The 17,480-nt window shown below is 37.7% G+C and overlaps 1 protein-coding gene across 12 annotated transcripts in view; it reads right to left on the bottom strand.

Moving 5' to 3' along the window:
- LOC126419156 (phenoloxidase 2-like) overlaps positions 1-17,480 on the bottom strand; it is an 87,937-nt gene that overhangs the window by 19,988 nt on the left and 50,469 nt on the right. For all 12 annotated transcript variants that reach the window (XM_050086271.1, XM_050086273.1, XM_050086277.1 and 9 more), the window contains 5 exons: positions 16,655-16,857; positions 13,883-14,033; positions 12,993-13,094; positions 5,336-5,500; positions 92-220 (listed from right to left, as the gene is read on the bottom strand). In XM_050086271.1, the coding sequence (XP_049942228.1) occupies positions 92-220; positions 5,336-5,500; positions 12,993-13,094; positions 13,883-14,033; positions 16,655-16,857 (750 nt within the window). The remainder of the gene's footprint in view (positions 1-91; positions 221-5,335; positions 5,501-12,992; positions 13,095-13,882; positions 14,034-16,654; positions 16,858-17,480) is intronic.

Here is a 17,480-nt window from a genome sequence, read left to right as displayed (position 1 = left end):
AGAAAAAACCTTCACTTTATAAATGTAATGTGCTATGACTAAAAGCAAAACATAAAAAGTAGCTAAAAATAATCTACAGCTTTAAGCATACCCGCTGAACTGTGTATCTTGGTAGAAGATTCTTATGTTCCAGGAAGATGCCATTCACAAATGCATGCCATCTGTAGAATATGGGATCCCTCATGGCTGTTGCAAAATCAGCAACAACTCCAAAGCTTTCCTGTTATCAAAGTATAGAATTTAAAGACAATGCCATTTATTACAATATTATTGCACACATAAATCTAATATATGTTTTATTATATTAGCAGACATAGTCACAATAAGTTAATCGTAAGTATTTAAAGACAACATTCCAAGAACTTTTGTAATTGGAGACAGTGTCCTGGAGGGTTGTTCATTCATTCATAGTGTTATATAGATCCTGCCACGAAGGAAGAACTTTCATGATGTTGGAATGAGTCAAGGTGTACATTAACAAAAGACAAGTAAATCATAGAACATTAATCCGTATACTGCAGTAACAATAAACAATCAGTACATCACTTAATACTGTTCATGTTTATTTCAGATTACTTTAAACAAGAAAATTAGAAATAAAGGTGCTACTTTGAAGTAAGCTACTGCCTCCTTAGCTGCTGTTTGCCTCCAATTAGTAACTTAATATCCACTTGCTGAGAATGGTATTCTTTTAAACAAAACAGTCATCCCCCCCCCCCCCCCCCCCCCCGTCAATACTGACTATTGTTTGTAGCACAGGGTGAGCCAAAATTATGCGAACAATGTCAGTTTTGTTTCCTTTTCTATTCCCAGTTGTTAGTGTCCAAGGCTGAGTCAAAAGTATGTGAACAATGTTAATTTTGCTCTGTTTTCTATGACAGGTTGTTAGTACCCATGGCCGAGTCAAAAGTATGTGAACAATCTTAATTTTGCTCTATTTTCTATGACAGGTTGTTAGTACCCATGGCTGAATCAAAATTATGTGAACATTCTTAATTTTGTTATGTTTTCTATTTCATGTTATTATTACACATGGTTGACAGACTCACACTGGAGCAGGGAAGAGTGACTGCAAGTGAAAAGGAACTTGTGCACTCAATGACAGAAGTGCATTGAAGCTTTGCAGAAAGATTTCCAGACAGATGGCCACCTGTTCATTTAGCAATTCATTGCATTTACGAAAAGCTTGTACCAACTGGATCAGTAGCAGACAATTATCAGGGAGATGCAAGACAACCTCGAACAGGCAGAAGTGAAGTAAACATTGCTGTCGTGCAGGAAGCTATACTAAGAAGTCCATCAAAATTGACGAGACCTTGCAGTCTGGAAACAGGGATTCCATAGAGGACAGTGACCCATATTCCACCCAAGGACCTTAGTATGTGATCACATCATCTATAAATCGTTCAAGGTTTGACTGCGCACCAGAAACTTGTATCTGTAGAACACTGCGACATTCTGGCAGCCAACCAGGTATTGTTAGGTAAGTGATTTTCAGTCACAAAGCTATCTTTTATGCCAGTGGTCATGCTAATCATATTAACACAATGTATTGAATATCCAGGTATCATTCATGAGTGAGAAGGTGCAGCCCGAAGATAAATGTATGGCATGCTGGGACCACTACTGGTGTACTTTGCCCATTTTTCTTTACAAACCCAATGGTGAATGTACATAACTATTTGAAAATACTGAAAGAGTTTGCCATTGATAACATGCCCTACAACTTAGTTCCAACAGGATGGTGCACTGCCCCATTTTGCTAGTTCCGTCTATGCTTATTTTGATCAAACATTCCCAAATAGTTCAATTGGTCTTGACAAACTTTCAGGTCTAAAGTGATCCGCTGTGGCACCCATCTAGCAGACAGTTTGGTAAAGGTAAACATTTCATGGCCACAGTGATGCACTGAGCCATGGCTAACGTTAGGATCTGTGGCTGTTTCATCACATGGCAATTTTCCATCACAATAGCTTCAACCGCTGCAGTAGACTTGGGGTGTCACAACACAGGGTTGTGACCTGGGCATTGAGCATCTGCCACAAAAGACACACAATTTCTGAACTTCCCTCTTCACTCATACACTTGCATCAATATAATGGACATTCATATGCCAATGGATTTCAATAGGTTTTGCAGTTTCACTGCTCAGAATATATATGACAGAACACTGTCCTTCCTTGGTGCATGTTGGAAGTGGGGCAGCCATTCTGAACTGGTATTGTGCCCATGTTGGTTGTCTGTAATATGTTGCCACCTGTAGGGCATTCCTTACATTACTGCTAACAGTACTGTGAACTTATGCTAACAGTACTGTGTACTTACAGAACAATGGCAAGAAACTTTGATTTTTTAATTAAACTTTTAATTTTTCATTTGACTCCCCCTCATACTTGTCATGCAGCTTTACAATGAACACTGTTACTAGGCGACATAAATAACACAACTTTTCAATTTTTGAGTCCAGATATTCTGATAATTTGTAGAAAGTGTAGTTAATGAGGTATATTTTTTATTTTCTTTTTGAAATGGTTGGGATTCCCAGTTTCTTGCTTTATGTTAGATGTGAAACTTTGCATCAGACTACATCACTCAACTCTGAACCATAGACTAGGAGGACACAATCTACATAAAAATTATTTTTGTGTCCTGTATTCTGATTGTGTGTATAATTGCTCAGCTGAAACAGATTTTTACTGTCAGTAATAAGTAAGTGTACTGGGAATTCCAAAATCCTTTAAAAAAAAGGCTTCCGCAAGATATACATTTATTTACAACAAGTGACAATTACCAGAATAAACCAACACTCTTATCTTTAGGTCAACACAGTTTTGTTGCATGATATTTCAACTGTATGACTTGCAATTTTCTTCAGGTGTGGTCTTATACTAGTTCCAGTGTGGAACGAGTGTGATATATATGTCTATGTTGTGCTAAGTGCTCTATCTGTGGTTCGTGCCACATCTTGAACTCTACCCATGGTACGCATTGACCAGTAGCAACGACTGTAGTGCTTTCACCTGGCTACAGCAGTTCTGAATGCTATGTGCATACTTTTGTGGTTATTATTCATTCCAACTGACATCATTTAAGCCCTCCTGTGATCTAGCATGTTCTGTTACCATGGTATGCTGTGTCAGGCATTCTGTCCAATGTTTGTGCCCACCAGGAGCAGCTGCAGTGTTATTTTCAGGCCAATGGTGTTCTGATTGCCACACAAGACTCAGCAGAAAGTCCTCAGACATTGGGTCTATTGTCTAAGGTACTATTTCACGTGTCTCCTTTATTACATGTACTTGGCTGTTTTCTCTAACTACACCTTCATACTTGTGTAGATGCAATCAAGGCAACATCAAGACTCCAGGGGACACAAGTATAAAGATGTAGTAGGATACAACTGTCCAGTACATATAATAAAAGATGTACTTGAAATAGTACCTCAGACAATAGACCCAACCCCAAGAATGTTCTGCCAAGTCTAGAGTGGCAATCTGGACACCATCAGCCTGAAAATAACACTGCAGCCACTCCTGGCAAACACAGCCCTTGGGCGGAATGCCTGACACACCACACCACAGTAATGGAACTTCCTAGATCACAAGAGGGCTTAAATGGAAACTGTCAGAAGGTAAAATTACTAGTGCAACTTGGACATCATACAGCAAGATTAACAATGGATGATAACCACAAAGTATGTGCACAATGCTCAGAACTACTGCGGCTAGAAAAAAGCACCACAGTCACTACTATTGGTTGGCGCATACAACGGATAGAGTGCATGATGCAGTGCAGACCGCAGGTAGAGTGCCTAGCACAACATAAACATGAATACTGGACTCCATCCACACTGGAATCGGTATCAGATATCTCAACTAGATTATCTATGGTGGTATTTTTTTATATAGTGAGGATCAGTACATTAGCAATGTAAATATTCATTTGAAGATACAGTACCAAATGTGCAACTTTTTGTATGTACAGCTTATATTTATGGTATAAGTGTAAATGTACAAAAATGACAATGTCCAACACGGCGCAGTTATTATGAGCAAATAACAATTATTATTATTTAGGGATTGACTAATAATAAAAGTGATATACCAAAATAAGCTATGAAGATTATACACTCAATAGTGGCTTTCTGTCATGTCTAGATAACAATACTTCTGATACTACATCCATTGTTTAATGGTCTAGTACAGTTTTGGTCGGTGGCTGATTCCCATATGCAGATTTTTCTTCTTGCCAGAATTATTTGTTGTGTGCTAGATGCTGTTTGACAATGGTGTTATCCTCAGATGCTCCCTCTCTTTCTACACTTAATTTACAGTAAAGAGTGCCTGTGTTTTCACTTTGCTGTGTAACATTAATTCATGTTGCCTCTGCAAGATAGGGATAGTTTTATGATCAAAATGTTTTGTATATCAATCCTGGACTTCAAGCCTTGTTGGATAACTTACAGTCTTTTGATACAATTCCCTCACTCCTTAGTCTGACTTCATAAAATAGCTCCAGTCAGTTTCTTTAACAGAAGAAATTGTCCACCGCCAGTGATATATTTTTATATTTGTATTTTCAAAACATATCTTACTTTCTCTGACCAAACTGTATGATGCTAGTTTCTAAATGACATTATTAATGATGAGTTTTCATTTTGCTTTGTCTCTCTTTCATTTATTCTAAGCTAAATTTTTTTGCCACATATTCATTCATATGGAACTGTTATTGAAGTCATCTTTAATGTGTCAGCATACACTGTTATTCAAGAACTTTAAGAGTCTCATAATTTAATATCACATCTATATTGCTTTTCTGTATTTTTCTTTTCATTTGGTTGCTGACAATTCGTCATAGATACAACACTGGAAAATCACTTTCTTGCATTACTACTGTTTACGGTACATGCTTGTCTTTTTTGATTATATATTTTTGTAATTGATATTTAGCTTTGGTAAGTCAAAATTATTTCTTAACTAGGTATGTCAAAGTTCAAGATTTCAAACATAAAATTCAATTACGTCATCAGTTCGTCTGTACAAAAGTCATTTTGTCTTTCCACCACTTTATTGGAGAATCCTTCTCTTCCATATCTGATTTCAGTGTATTTTATCTGTTAGTGATTCCTTCCATGGTTAACAGAGTTTTTCACCTACCCCACCTGCCTTTCAAATACTGCCACACTTTTCACACACACACACACACACACACACACACACACACACACACACACAAAGTGACATATATCTTTCTTTTTTCTACACATGTTTCATGTAACTATTATTTAATGAGTCACTTGCCTTGGCGGCTCACAGTTACAACATAGAACATTACTCACCAGATGTCTCCCATCAGGATCGTGGCAATAGCCCATCAACACATGTCCAAAATTGTGAAGGTCACCATAGTAGTTTGGATTAAGAGAAAGTGCACTTGCTTCAAGCAGGTTACCAAGGATGTCAATGCCTTCGAATTCTGTCAACTGAACTATTTCATTTCTTGACTAAAATGAAAGGTTAAAAAAAAGAAGAAAAATAAATACTGACTACACAAAATGTTAATAGATTTAGCTTATCTGTTGTAATTGCTACAAAATTAACTAGTAGTACTGTCAGGATTAATGACTGAAATAATATGTTATCAATGTCTTGCTTAGACTGATCATGAGATTTTGATAACATGTGAAGACAATAAAAAACAAATAATTAAAAATGGAGAAACCATTCTGTATTATGGTAAAATGTTTTTAACTAAGATAAAATATTGAAACAAAATTTTTTAAAATTGCCACAAATATTACAAAAAATATTGTTTATATTCTTCCACTTTATTATAGGATTGTCTTTTCTCAGTAATCAAATCTTTTCTCAGTAATCAAATCTCCCGTGCCTTATCTTTATCTTTCCAGTCTCCCACCATCTCCCAAAGTCCCACCATACGGCCACAGAGGAGCATTCCTCTCGTAACTCAGTACCAGCTAGGACTGGAGCAACTGAATTACATTCTCCGCCAGGGTTTTGATTACCTCTCGTTGTGCTCTGAAATGAAAAATGTCCTGCCGACTATCTTCCCACCCCTCCCACAGTGGTATTCCACCGTCCGCTGAACCTACTCAATATACTCATCCATCCTTACACAACCCCTGCTTCCAATTCCTTACCTCATGGCTCATACCCCTGCAATAGACCTAGATGCAAGAGCTGTCCCATACATCCTCCCACCACCACCTCTCCCATCAAAGACAGGGCTACCTGTGAAACCAGTCATGTGGTCTACAAGCTAAGCTGCAACCACTGTGTTGCATTCTATGTGGGCATGACAACCAACAAGCTGTCTGTCCACATGAATGGCCACTGACAAACTGTGACCGAGAAGAAAGTGGACAACCCTGTTGCTGAACATGCTGCCAGACATGATAGCCTTCATTTTAATTACTGCTTCACAGCCTGAGCCATATAGATCCTTCCCACCAGCACCAGCTTTTCTGAATTGTGCAGGTGGGAAATTTCCCTGCAATACATCCTACTTTCTCATAACACTCCTGGCCTCAACCTTCATTAGTCACTGTCCTCACCCATCCAGCCCCTTCCCTGTTCCCATTCCAGCACTACACAGCCGTCATTCCACCACCACACCCAGTCTTTTTATTTCTCTCCTTTTCCGCTACTTCCACCCCCCCCCCCCCCCCCACTCCTGTGTCCTCTGCCTAACCTACAGCCCTTCACTGGCCACCACCCCCACCTTACTATTCCTCCCCATCACCACACAGTCCCCATTCTCATCATGCACTGGTCTTGCTGTTCGCAGTGTGGTTTCAGTTGCCTGAGACTGCAGTCGTGTGTGTGAGTTGCATTTGTGTGTGTGTGTGTGTGTGGTCATGCGTGCGCATATGTGAGTCTATTGTAGATGAAGGCCTTAATGGCTGAAAGCTTTAATTGTGTGAGTCTTTTTGTTGTGCCTATCTGCAGCTCAGCATCTCTGCTATATGGTAAGTAGCAACTTTCCTTCACTTTTCAGTAAAAGACGCATGTGTGTGTGTGTGTGTCTGTGTGTGTGTGAGAGAGAGAGAGAGTGAGTGAGTGAGAGAGAGAGAGAGAGAGAGAGAGAGAGAGAGAGAGAAAGAGAGATGGAGGAGCGAGTACAGGTGGATGAAAAATCAATTTACTGGCTTGAAAAGTGGCAGTGGCTGCACAGTAAAAGAGAAGAGACAAATATATCTCTCTCCTTCTGTGCCAGATGTTTCTGAACAAGTGATTAGAGGAGATAAAACACTATTAATTGAAAAAAAGCTATTAAGCAAAATCATTAAGGATACTTGTCTAATGTGAATTGCAAGGAGAGATGAAACTAAAGACAGATCTTTCACTATATTGTACTGCCCTCCCTTTTCCTAGCTGCCCCTGTTTTGTGATACTGGGTGACATGACATAGGACTCAAATTCAGGATGATAGTGTTTGAAATCTCCATCTGGCCAACCAGACTTGGGTTCTCTACGGTATTTCGGTAAGTGACTGAAGGCATATTATGCAATTGTTGCTTTGAAAAGGACAATGCTGACACCCTTCGACAATCTGAATTTGTCCTTTATCTCTAATGACTTATCACTGTCATGACGTTGAACAATATTCTTCATTCTATCCTTTTTGTGATGCATTTATTTCAATTACTCAATTACATCTTGTCCACTCTATAAAAAGATACACTTATTCTAAGTTTGAATAATTTTCTACCTATTATTAGCTCTTCTTTTCAAACTGTCTCATTTTTTGCCAGTTGAGTCTTACAGAATATCAGCTTTTCATCTTTTCATTAATATCATTACATTCTTGCTAAACTCTGTCATATATTCTGCTTCTTTACCTCTGTTTATTCTTTGGTATTACTCTCTAGGAATTTTTAGTATGAATACTTAAGCCTGAAATTAATACATGTGAACAGCAGGTTCAAATACAACATTCTGTTAGCATGTTACATCCATAAATTTTACCAAGTGGTGTGGCACAGTGGTTAGCACACAGGACTTGCATTCAGGAGGGTGACAGTTGAAACCCATGTCTGGCCATCCAGATTTAGGTTTTCTGTGATTTCCCTAAATTGCTTGAGGCAAATGCCGGGATGGTTTGTTTAAAAGGGCACAGTTGATATCCTTCCCCACCCTTGGCACAATCTAAGCTTGTGGTTTGGCTCTAACGACCTTCATGTCGATGAGACATTAAACCCAATCTCCCTTCCTTGTTTTTCTATAAATTTCATTTTTCAGTTTTCATAAACACAAAATTCTATCATATATGAATATGTGGTGTCTGTTCTTTTGGACATGTCCGAAAGAACAGACACCATGCGTTTATATATAACTGATTCGTCTTCATGGAAAATAAATCCACCACCTTCAGTGCATATGCACAGTTACATCCAATCTCCTGTGGTAATCTCAAAGTAGCAAGCATGGAAGGCATGGAAAGGTATTTTGGATAGGTGGCACTATGTGGGAATGTGGGTAGGCTAAGAGGTGTGGTATGAAAGTCTGCGCAGCTCTGATAAACACTGTGTCCGGGTGACACAGTGGTTAAGGCAACTGGTTAGTAAGGAAGAGATCCAGTGCTCAAAACCCTGTCGAGCACAAATTTTCACTCATTGTCACTCATTATGCATAAAGTCGTGATGCAGCTGATATCAATAGTCCCTTCCCTTCCCTTTCTCCCGCCTCCACCTTCAATTTTCATAAAATTCTGTTTTTATATGAAACTGTGTGATGCTCTGACCCTTCCACTACGCTCATGCACTATTGGATGCAATCAACCATAAAAGAAAATTTGTAGGGTACATCAAAACACAAAAATTCAATTATGTAATAATAGAAAAATTCTTGTCTTCTGGCCAGAGGGTAGTATTCTGAGAAAATAATGCAAAATGTTTTGATATTCACTAGTTTTTATAATGGGGATTACTTTGTCAAACAAAATAGGGTAAAGGGTCGGACTCTTTTGAAATTTCATAAATCTGTTAACTTTCATAAGCATCCTTAAGTTTTCTGCTGGCTGAAAAGAAGATGTCGAGTTCATCTTCATTCAGTACCAATTCTACTTTTACACTCCATGGTTAACTTCCAGTTCATTCTACCTTGAGCTGTGGTCCTGAATGACTTTCCTGTGTTGACATTTAAAATGCTTGCACATATTTTGCTCTCCCTCTTCTGCATATGCTCTAGTACCACTATTCTGAAAGTCTGAGTTTTTTCCTCCCTGTGACACTAACAGACCCTTATATCTCAGCAAGAAGACGGTGATCTTGAATAACTGTAACTATAGGCTACTCACAGTTTTTCCTGTATAAACATATAAATATTTTTCAAGAGCAGGTATATGTCATGCAAAAACACAGTTTTATCTTCTTCTTACTAATCATGTTTTGCCATTTTTGTAGTATCATCAATGGGCACACTAGTTATTCTGTTGAATTATTGTATGCTACAGGGACACATTACAGAGTTAAAGTTTGCATAAAAATGCAGTACAAATTTCAATTTTCCATTTGTAGAGGATGCTACATAATATCTTGGCTAAGTTGGATTCCTCCAATGTCAGAGGTAAAATGAGGAACACAATATGCTGTCAGGATATCCTGGTAAATTACAACTCTGTAATGTGCCTACTCTACCATAAAGTAATGCAATAGATGCCACAATAATGCATAACATATTTGGATGTGAAGAAAAACAGTGTATTTTTTGCATAAGACAGAAAGTATATTCAAAAATATTAGTACAAATTTTTTAACTATCTTTATTTGGATGAAGTTTCCTTATGAGCTGATGTACATATCTTTCTGATAATCTTCTGCATCTACATCTATACTCTGCAAACCACAATGAGATGCATGGCAGAGGGTACATCCCATTGTACCATTATTAGGGTTTCTTCCTGTTCCATTCACATATGGAGAGCAGGAAGAAATTAGTTTGAATGCCTCTGTGCATACAGTAATTATTATCCTCTCAATTCCTATGAGAGCAACATGTAGGGGGTTGCAGTATATTCGTAGAGTAATCATATAAAGCCAGTTCTTGAAACTTTGTTAACAGACTTTTTCAGATAGTTTATACTTATCTTCAAGAGTCTTCCAGTTTAGTTCCTTCAGTATCTCTGTGACACTGTCCCCTGGATTAAACAAAAATGTGAGCATTTGTGCTGCCCTTCTCTGTATATATTCAATATCCCCTGTTAGTCCTATCTGATACGGATCCCACACACTTGAGCAATATTTTAGAATCAGTTGCATGAGTGATTTGTAAGCATTGAGAAGGTAACTCTGTTCAAGATACCTCATTATGTTTGAGCTCAGAATATGTTCCAAGATTTTACAACAAATTGATGTCAACAATATTGGACAGCAGTTTTGTGGATCACTTCTACTATCCTCCTTGTAGACAGGTGTGAATTGTGCCTTTTTCCAAGAACTGGGCCCCATTTTTTGTTTGAGGGTTCTATGGTAGATTATAGTTAGCAGAGGGGCTAACTCAGCCAAAAATTCAGTACAGGATCCGACAGGGATTCCATCAGAGTCTGGAGCTTTGTTCAATTTTAACAATTTCAGTTGTTTCTCAATATCAGTGACACTAATACTTATTTTATTCATGTTTTCAGTGGTACAAGGATTAAATTGGGGCAATTCTCCTCAGTTTTCCTTTGTAAAGGAACATTTGAAAATGGAGTTAAGCATTTCAGCTTTTGATTTTCTATCCTCTTTTTCAATTCCTACCTCATTCACTAGGGACTGGACACTAACTTTGGTGCTAATAATGGCCTTTACATATGACCTCAATTTCTTTGGGTTCTGTGAAAGATCACTTGACAATATTCTGCTATGGTAGTCACCGAAGGGATCAGGCATTGATCTTTTGACAGCCAAACCAATTTCATTCACATCTCCCTATCTATAGCCCCATGCTTTGTTTTACACCTATTATGCAGTAATCTCTGCTTCCTTAGAAATTTCCTTAGAGTGACTGTTCACCATGGAGGGTCCCTCCCATTACGAACTTCCTACTGGTTACATATCTTTCCAGTGCATGGTCAAATATTCTTTTAAATCTGAGCCAAAGTTCCTGTACATGCTCCTGGACTGTGCTGAAAGTTTCATGTTCCTCATTGAGATTTGACACTACTGATTTTTTATGTAGTTTACTGCTCATATATATCTCTCTGCTTGGGTCATCACTGTTGCCACAACTGCCCTTCATAGTCACTGATACCAGTTTCGATGCGGACATCCTCAAAGAAGTGAGGTCTATTTGTTGCCATTAGATCCAATCCTTTCCATTATGAGAGAGGTTCTATCTGTTCTAGGTAATTTTCAGAGAAGGCATTTAGTAAAGTTTCACAGAATGTCTTATCAGCCAACCACTAACAAAACTGTAATTTTCCCAATTAATTGTTGGATGATTTAAGTCTCCATTGATAATTACAGTATGAGTGGGGAACTTATGTACAAATGAACTGAGGTTCTCTCTAAAGCTTTCAGTTGCATCAGGAGATGAGTCTGGTGGGCTATAGAAGGATCCAATAATCATTTTATGATTAACACTGATACTGAGTCTTGCCCAAACAATCTCACATGCAGCTTCAATTTCTGTCTCAGTGGATTTGAATTTCTTGTCTACTGCAACAAATACACCACCTCCATTTTCCATTTGCCTATCCTTTTGATATACACTTAAATTTTCCTAAAAAATGTCACTACTATAAATTTCACTTTTCAACAGCTTTCTGTACCTAGCATTATGTGAGCTTCACTGCTTTTCATTAACACTTCAAACTCTGGCACTTTTCTGTGAGTGCTTCAGCAGTTTACAATTAGGATTTTAATACTCTTACCTGTTGGAGGCGTGTCTTTCGATCTTAAACTTATACTTCGGAGTTTCCTACAACTATCATTATCCGCATTGGATGGAGAGTTGCCTAATCTAAAAAAGCCTTCTGTGCAACCCACACACAGCTATTTGAGTAGCAGCCTCTGATGTATAGTGCACACCTGACCAATTTGTGGCAGCCCTACAGTTGTCAACCCTATGGAACAATTCCAGGAAGTTGCAGCTTAGCTTGTCACAGAATCTCTGGTTCAGTCCTTCCACTTGACTCAGAACCAAAGGGCCATGACCAGTTCTGGGAACAATGCTGAAATTGTGAGCTTTGTTGAAACTCTATGCTCAAGGCTGGCTTTCTCAACCTTCTCAGACAGTCAGTGTTACAACCCAAGAATGACCTCAGAACCCAGATGACAGGCAAAATTTGTTCCAATGTGTACTACAATCTGCAATTGGTTGCACCCTGTTCCCTCAATGGCTGTCTGAATAGCCTCTTCAACAAGCTGAAGTGAGGCCCCCAGGCATACATACTGGTGTCATTTCAAGATTCTTGCTGCTATTACCCTAAAGGGTGCCAGCATTTGCTGTAAGTTCTAACTGATGATGATTAGTAGATCCCTAACTTTCGTGTTTGCCTCCTCCTGATGCCTGCCAAAACAGGTTTCCCAAAAGATGTGAAGTGAATCTCACTAGCCCAGTTTCAGTGAAAGACAGCACATCTAACTTCTTGGTTAGGGGGATCGGTACAACACCCTGAGACCTCACTGGCCCCTGTCCACTGGTCCCTATCCACACTGTAGAAGACATCTTTATGTATCATTGACAAGTTGATCAACTCCAAGAGTTTTCTACCGTCAATCTCGACAGAATGTACTTTGGTTTCCTCAGGTGTATTGAAAATGAATCTGAGAGAGAGAGAAAGAGAGAGAGAGAGAGAGAGAGAGAGAGAGAGAGAGAGAGAAAGAGTGTTTGTATACTTAAAATGGAAAACAGTTATAGCTGAGAAGCTAGTGACATTGTTTCCTTACACTTGTCTATGTAACAAGCATCAGTCAGCTATAGATGGCAGTTGCCTTATCCCTTGTTTGATAATCATTTTGATCCTAGAATTTCCATAATTTTAATACTTACATTTATAATAGCTCCACTGTGGATGGCCTCGTACAGCCGGTCACGCCACCTTTCCATGTCCTGGATGTCAACTTTAAGTCGCTGGAGTACTCGATTTACATCCTGCATGAAGAATGAAAACTCTTGATATCTTTATCCAGTCACATAAATTTAGATATATATCTGAATTGAAAATAATATTTAGTCAGCTCCTCACAAATGTTGCTCATGCTGTTATGGAAGAATTACGTTCTTCACATAACTGTTTTGCAAACACCACTATAACATTAACTAATATTGGCTGAATGAAACTGTATAATGGACAAGGTGTGGGGGAGCAAACAGCTATAGATAATTTAATGTGTACATAAATAATATTTAAATAAAAATGACTACTTGTAGTTTAATAATAGATTTAATTAAGTTTAAGATCACAGGGTAATACCACAAGTAAAAGCATTACAGTTTTAAATATGCTGAATGTTGTTCATCTCAGGATGCCGTAAGTTATTAATTTTACAATATTTATTCATATAAAATTTAAAAACCTTATAACTTGTGATTTCTGAACTTTCCCTAGTGTGACTGGCAGATGATATATTGGTGTGTGTCCTGTGAGTTGACAGTCGCATTATTCTGTTCAGTATTTTGGAAGATGACATCAACCTTGTCAGATGTTGTGTTTTTTAATCAAAACTATTACTTGCAGCTACTGATCAGGATGACTAAATGAACCATCAAGATTTTGTGCTGGAATCTGGGTTCTTAAAAGCAATATGGACATTTGTAAATCTATCTTTTATGTCAGAAGTTTCTTAAAGTTCTTATGCATATACCATAAAAACACAAACTCATCTGTGAAAAATAATGACAACGTTGCTCTGGAACCATATGGAAGAGGAATCTCTTACCCTTAGGAAAGCACCTGAATGACGCTGTGGCCAAACTCTACTAGAGACAACATTATCCAGCTTTGGAAAGTATCCCTCCTCTACAGGTTCACGCCAGTTCAGCAAACGCTTCACACGACCAAGTTTGTTGGATAATCGCTCAAAATTGTATCTGTAAGGATGAAATAAAGACATGTGAAGAATAAGAAAAAAACATTTAATGTCATTGCAGTAGTGTAAATTCCTTAGTGCAAACAATAAACAAATACCATTCACTACCATCAAACAAATACAATCTTAGTCATTCTCCTTGCAGACAAAGACTCTGCATAATTCCTCAGACTTTTACATTCCACATGCATTCCAAGGTCCCTAAACCATACCATCAGGGACATTCACTGTAACTGCCTATTACACCCACAGTGAAATACTCTCTACATCAATGTGCCAACACCTTTTATAGTCACTGGCTACACCAGTTCCTGCTACTTCAACATTCCTACACCTGGCCTCAAGGAAGGCTGCCTTTTTAATACTTGACTATCACCAAACCCACAACTTTTTCTGGTAAGTGTGACCACATTCTCACACATAAATACTTCCACTTTGAAGACATCACTAACAAACAAATTTGCAATGCTGCCATGGACATCTCATACATGTCCAATGCCAAATTTTCCTTTGGTCATCTTCAAAAATTATTTGTAGACAGAGTCCTAAAACACTCAACTGTTTCATAATTGCTGAGACCACCTTTGTGATCGGGGATCAGGGCAAGGACAAACAACCTCCTCCTTCCGTGGTGATCCTCAGTTCACCAAGCCAGATTTCACCTCAATGATGGCTTTATAAGAATCTCTCTTGACATTAAATCACATCACTAACGAATCATCCACACAACAGCTACCACCCACTGCACACCAAAGGGCCCTCCTAAGTGATCTGGTCACCTGCAGGAATCACGTCTAGAGATACAAGCTCTCTCTCTTTCGTATTCTGACTGTCTTGTCAACACTCTGACAAACTGGAACTATCCAACCAGAATCACCCAGAAACAGATCTCCTTTACCTTATATACTTGTATTCACAACAGTCTGCTGATCAACCGTGATAAAACACACCTTTATTACTCACATCTGGAAATACTGAACCATATTTTTAGCATCTCAAATACCCTTTTGAAACCTTAAAACAAATCCATTCAAGTAATCTATCACACCATTCAGTGTTGTTTGTAGCTCTATGGAATAAAAAGATAGTGTTTTACTGATGATGAGAGTATTAGACAGGGAGTAGAGTATAGATTAAAGCTGTGCAAGGAAATCAGACATGTTCTTTTTCAATTAAACTACCTTGTAACAATTCGGCTTAAAAAATTTAGGAAAACCACAGAAAATCTAAATCTGAATCACCAGATTGAGTACAACTCTTGAATGCAAGTTCATTGTCTTAGGCTGGGCTTTCAGTCCTTTTGTTTTGAGTGCTATCTATGTTAGTATAGGAACAACAAAATTACTGAAATTTGTTCATTGAGCAAAATCCTTCATGCACTTTGTAGTGATGACACAGAGCAGAGTCGAGCTACACATCATCCAGAGAGTAACAGCCTAGGAAGGACTAAACAATTAATTATGTGTAATAGGCTATTGTGTTCAATTTCCAACCAGATAAAAGATTCCAGAACCGTGTTGATTATTTAATAAGTTCCAAAAGGAATATGAAGTATGCAACACAACACACTTCGAAATGAAATTTGCATACTGCTTGCATGGCAAAATGTCAGCTGAGTACAATGCACATGTGTAATTGATTTGAAAGGAATCAGAAACGCTTCAGGCATGAATATCCTGGCCATGTAAAGTTTTCTATGGTACCAACTTTTTTAAATGACTGAAATTAAAAAGACACAAAGAAAAACACTGTAATAAAAACTGAATTTTTTTGGAAGCAACCACAAATGAGATTGATTGGTGAGAACTTGCTATTTTGTTAGTCAATCTGAAACTATTAAAAATGTTATGTGGTCCATTGTGGAACTTATCATTTGTGTAATACGTATGGTTCAGTGACAATGTTGTTTTAACTGGTATGAAAGTAACAACTGATGTACTGGTAAACATTTATTCTATAAATACCAGACAGATCCAACTGAACACCATTTGCCTCATGAATGATTGTTGCTGCTAAAATGCTCAAAAAGAATTTTTCTGTCAAATTTTTCCTTTTCCTCGGCACATTTGAATATGATTACTGTCATAAAACAAAACACATATGCTGAACAAATCTTATGTAGGTAGTAAACAAATGATCATAGTGGCTATCAACTGTCATGTGAAGAAAACTTTGTTTCTCAGAAACAGGCTGATATGCAGTACATTTTACAGAAACAGTGTGAGTGGGATGATTTTGCTGTTATATTGAACAACTTATGGGAATTAATCTCTCTGTTACTGTACTAGAAATATGCAGAAATTCTCTGTAAGTACCATACTAATTTATGCTGAAACAATTAGGTTATCACCAAATGTTTTACAGATACGCTATCATCAAATGCTTCCAAGCTGTCTGTCATGGATGTGTAATTTACAGTTATAAACATTACTTTAGCTTTCATCCCATGTAGGAAAGGCGTTACCTCATACTCTGTAGCAACTTATTTTGGCTAAAAAATGTTACTTCTGTTAACCTTGTCCCAAAACAATCATGGTGAAAAGTAATTAATTTAACAGTTATGTTAAATATATTGCTAATAATCATTACTTATGTTCATTTTCAAAAGTGAACAGTACATACCTTGCAAGAACTTGATGATGGAAATAGAAAAAAAGTTCACCACGGCGATTTTTATTTACGAGATCGATTGATCCAGTGTTTGGATAGACCAGATGCCACTGCCAGTGCATCAGATTAACACCCATGTCTTCTCTGAAGTATGCAATACGATGTTCTATTTCCAGATCAGAAGCTGTGTAGTCACGAGGAATCACAATTGGTCTCTAAAAGAGTAATTAACATTATAAAAATTAAAGATTTTACACTTGTTCTGAAGCATATATTCATTGATTCTTCAGAATATAGTCATAAAATATAGCAGTATGTTATTGAATGTCATTCTTTTTCTGTTGCAATCATACCTGAACAGATTGGTTTATTGCTTACTGAAAAATTGCCCCCTAATGTGTAAAGCAAGGAAAAGAAAAGTAAAGAGGCACACACTAGAGGCTAGTTAGTTCTTTCTTCTTGAAATCTGTCAGATATTGATGAGAAACATATGCAAACTGATAAGTATATGACATGACATATGAGTTGTGATCTATGCTGTAAAAGCGCTCTTTTGCATCCTTCAATCTGAACTCATCATAATCATATAAATTCCAGTTATTCTGTCTTCTTCCCCACAGTGTGCATCAATGAATGTAGCATTTTACATGATATAAGGACTTTATCATTTTTGTGACACAAATACACACATAGCATCCACTTTGAAATCAGTATGCTTGTTTGAAAAATACCAGCCGGACAAAATAAAACTAGTCCAAAAACTGTTTCTGACATTTTGTAACACAGCAACAACTTCTGATTATGTGAAATGAGATCAAGCACCAAACAATATTGCTCA

The sequence above is a fragment of the Schistocerca serialis genome, chromosome 9, assembly GCF_023864345.2.
Source record: "Schistocerca serialis cubense isolate TAMUIC-IGC-003099 chromosome 9, iqSchSeri2.2, whole genome shotgun sequence".
Taxonomy (NCBI): domain Eukaryota; kingdom Metazoa; phylum Arthropoda; class Insecta; order Orthoptera; family Acrididae; genus Schistocerca; species Schistocerca serialis.
This window is presented reverse-complemented; position numbering and strand designations above follow the sequence as displayed.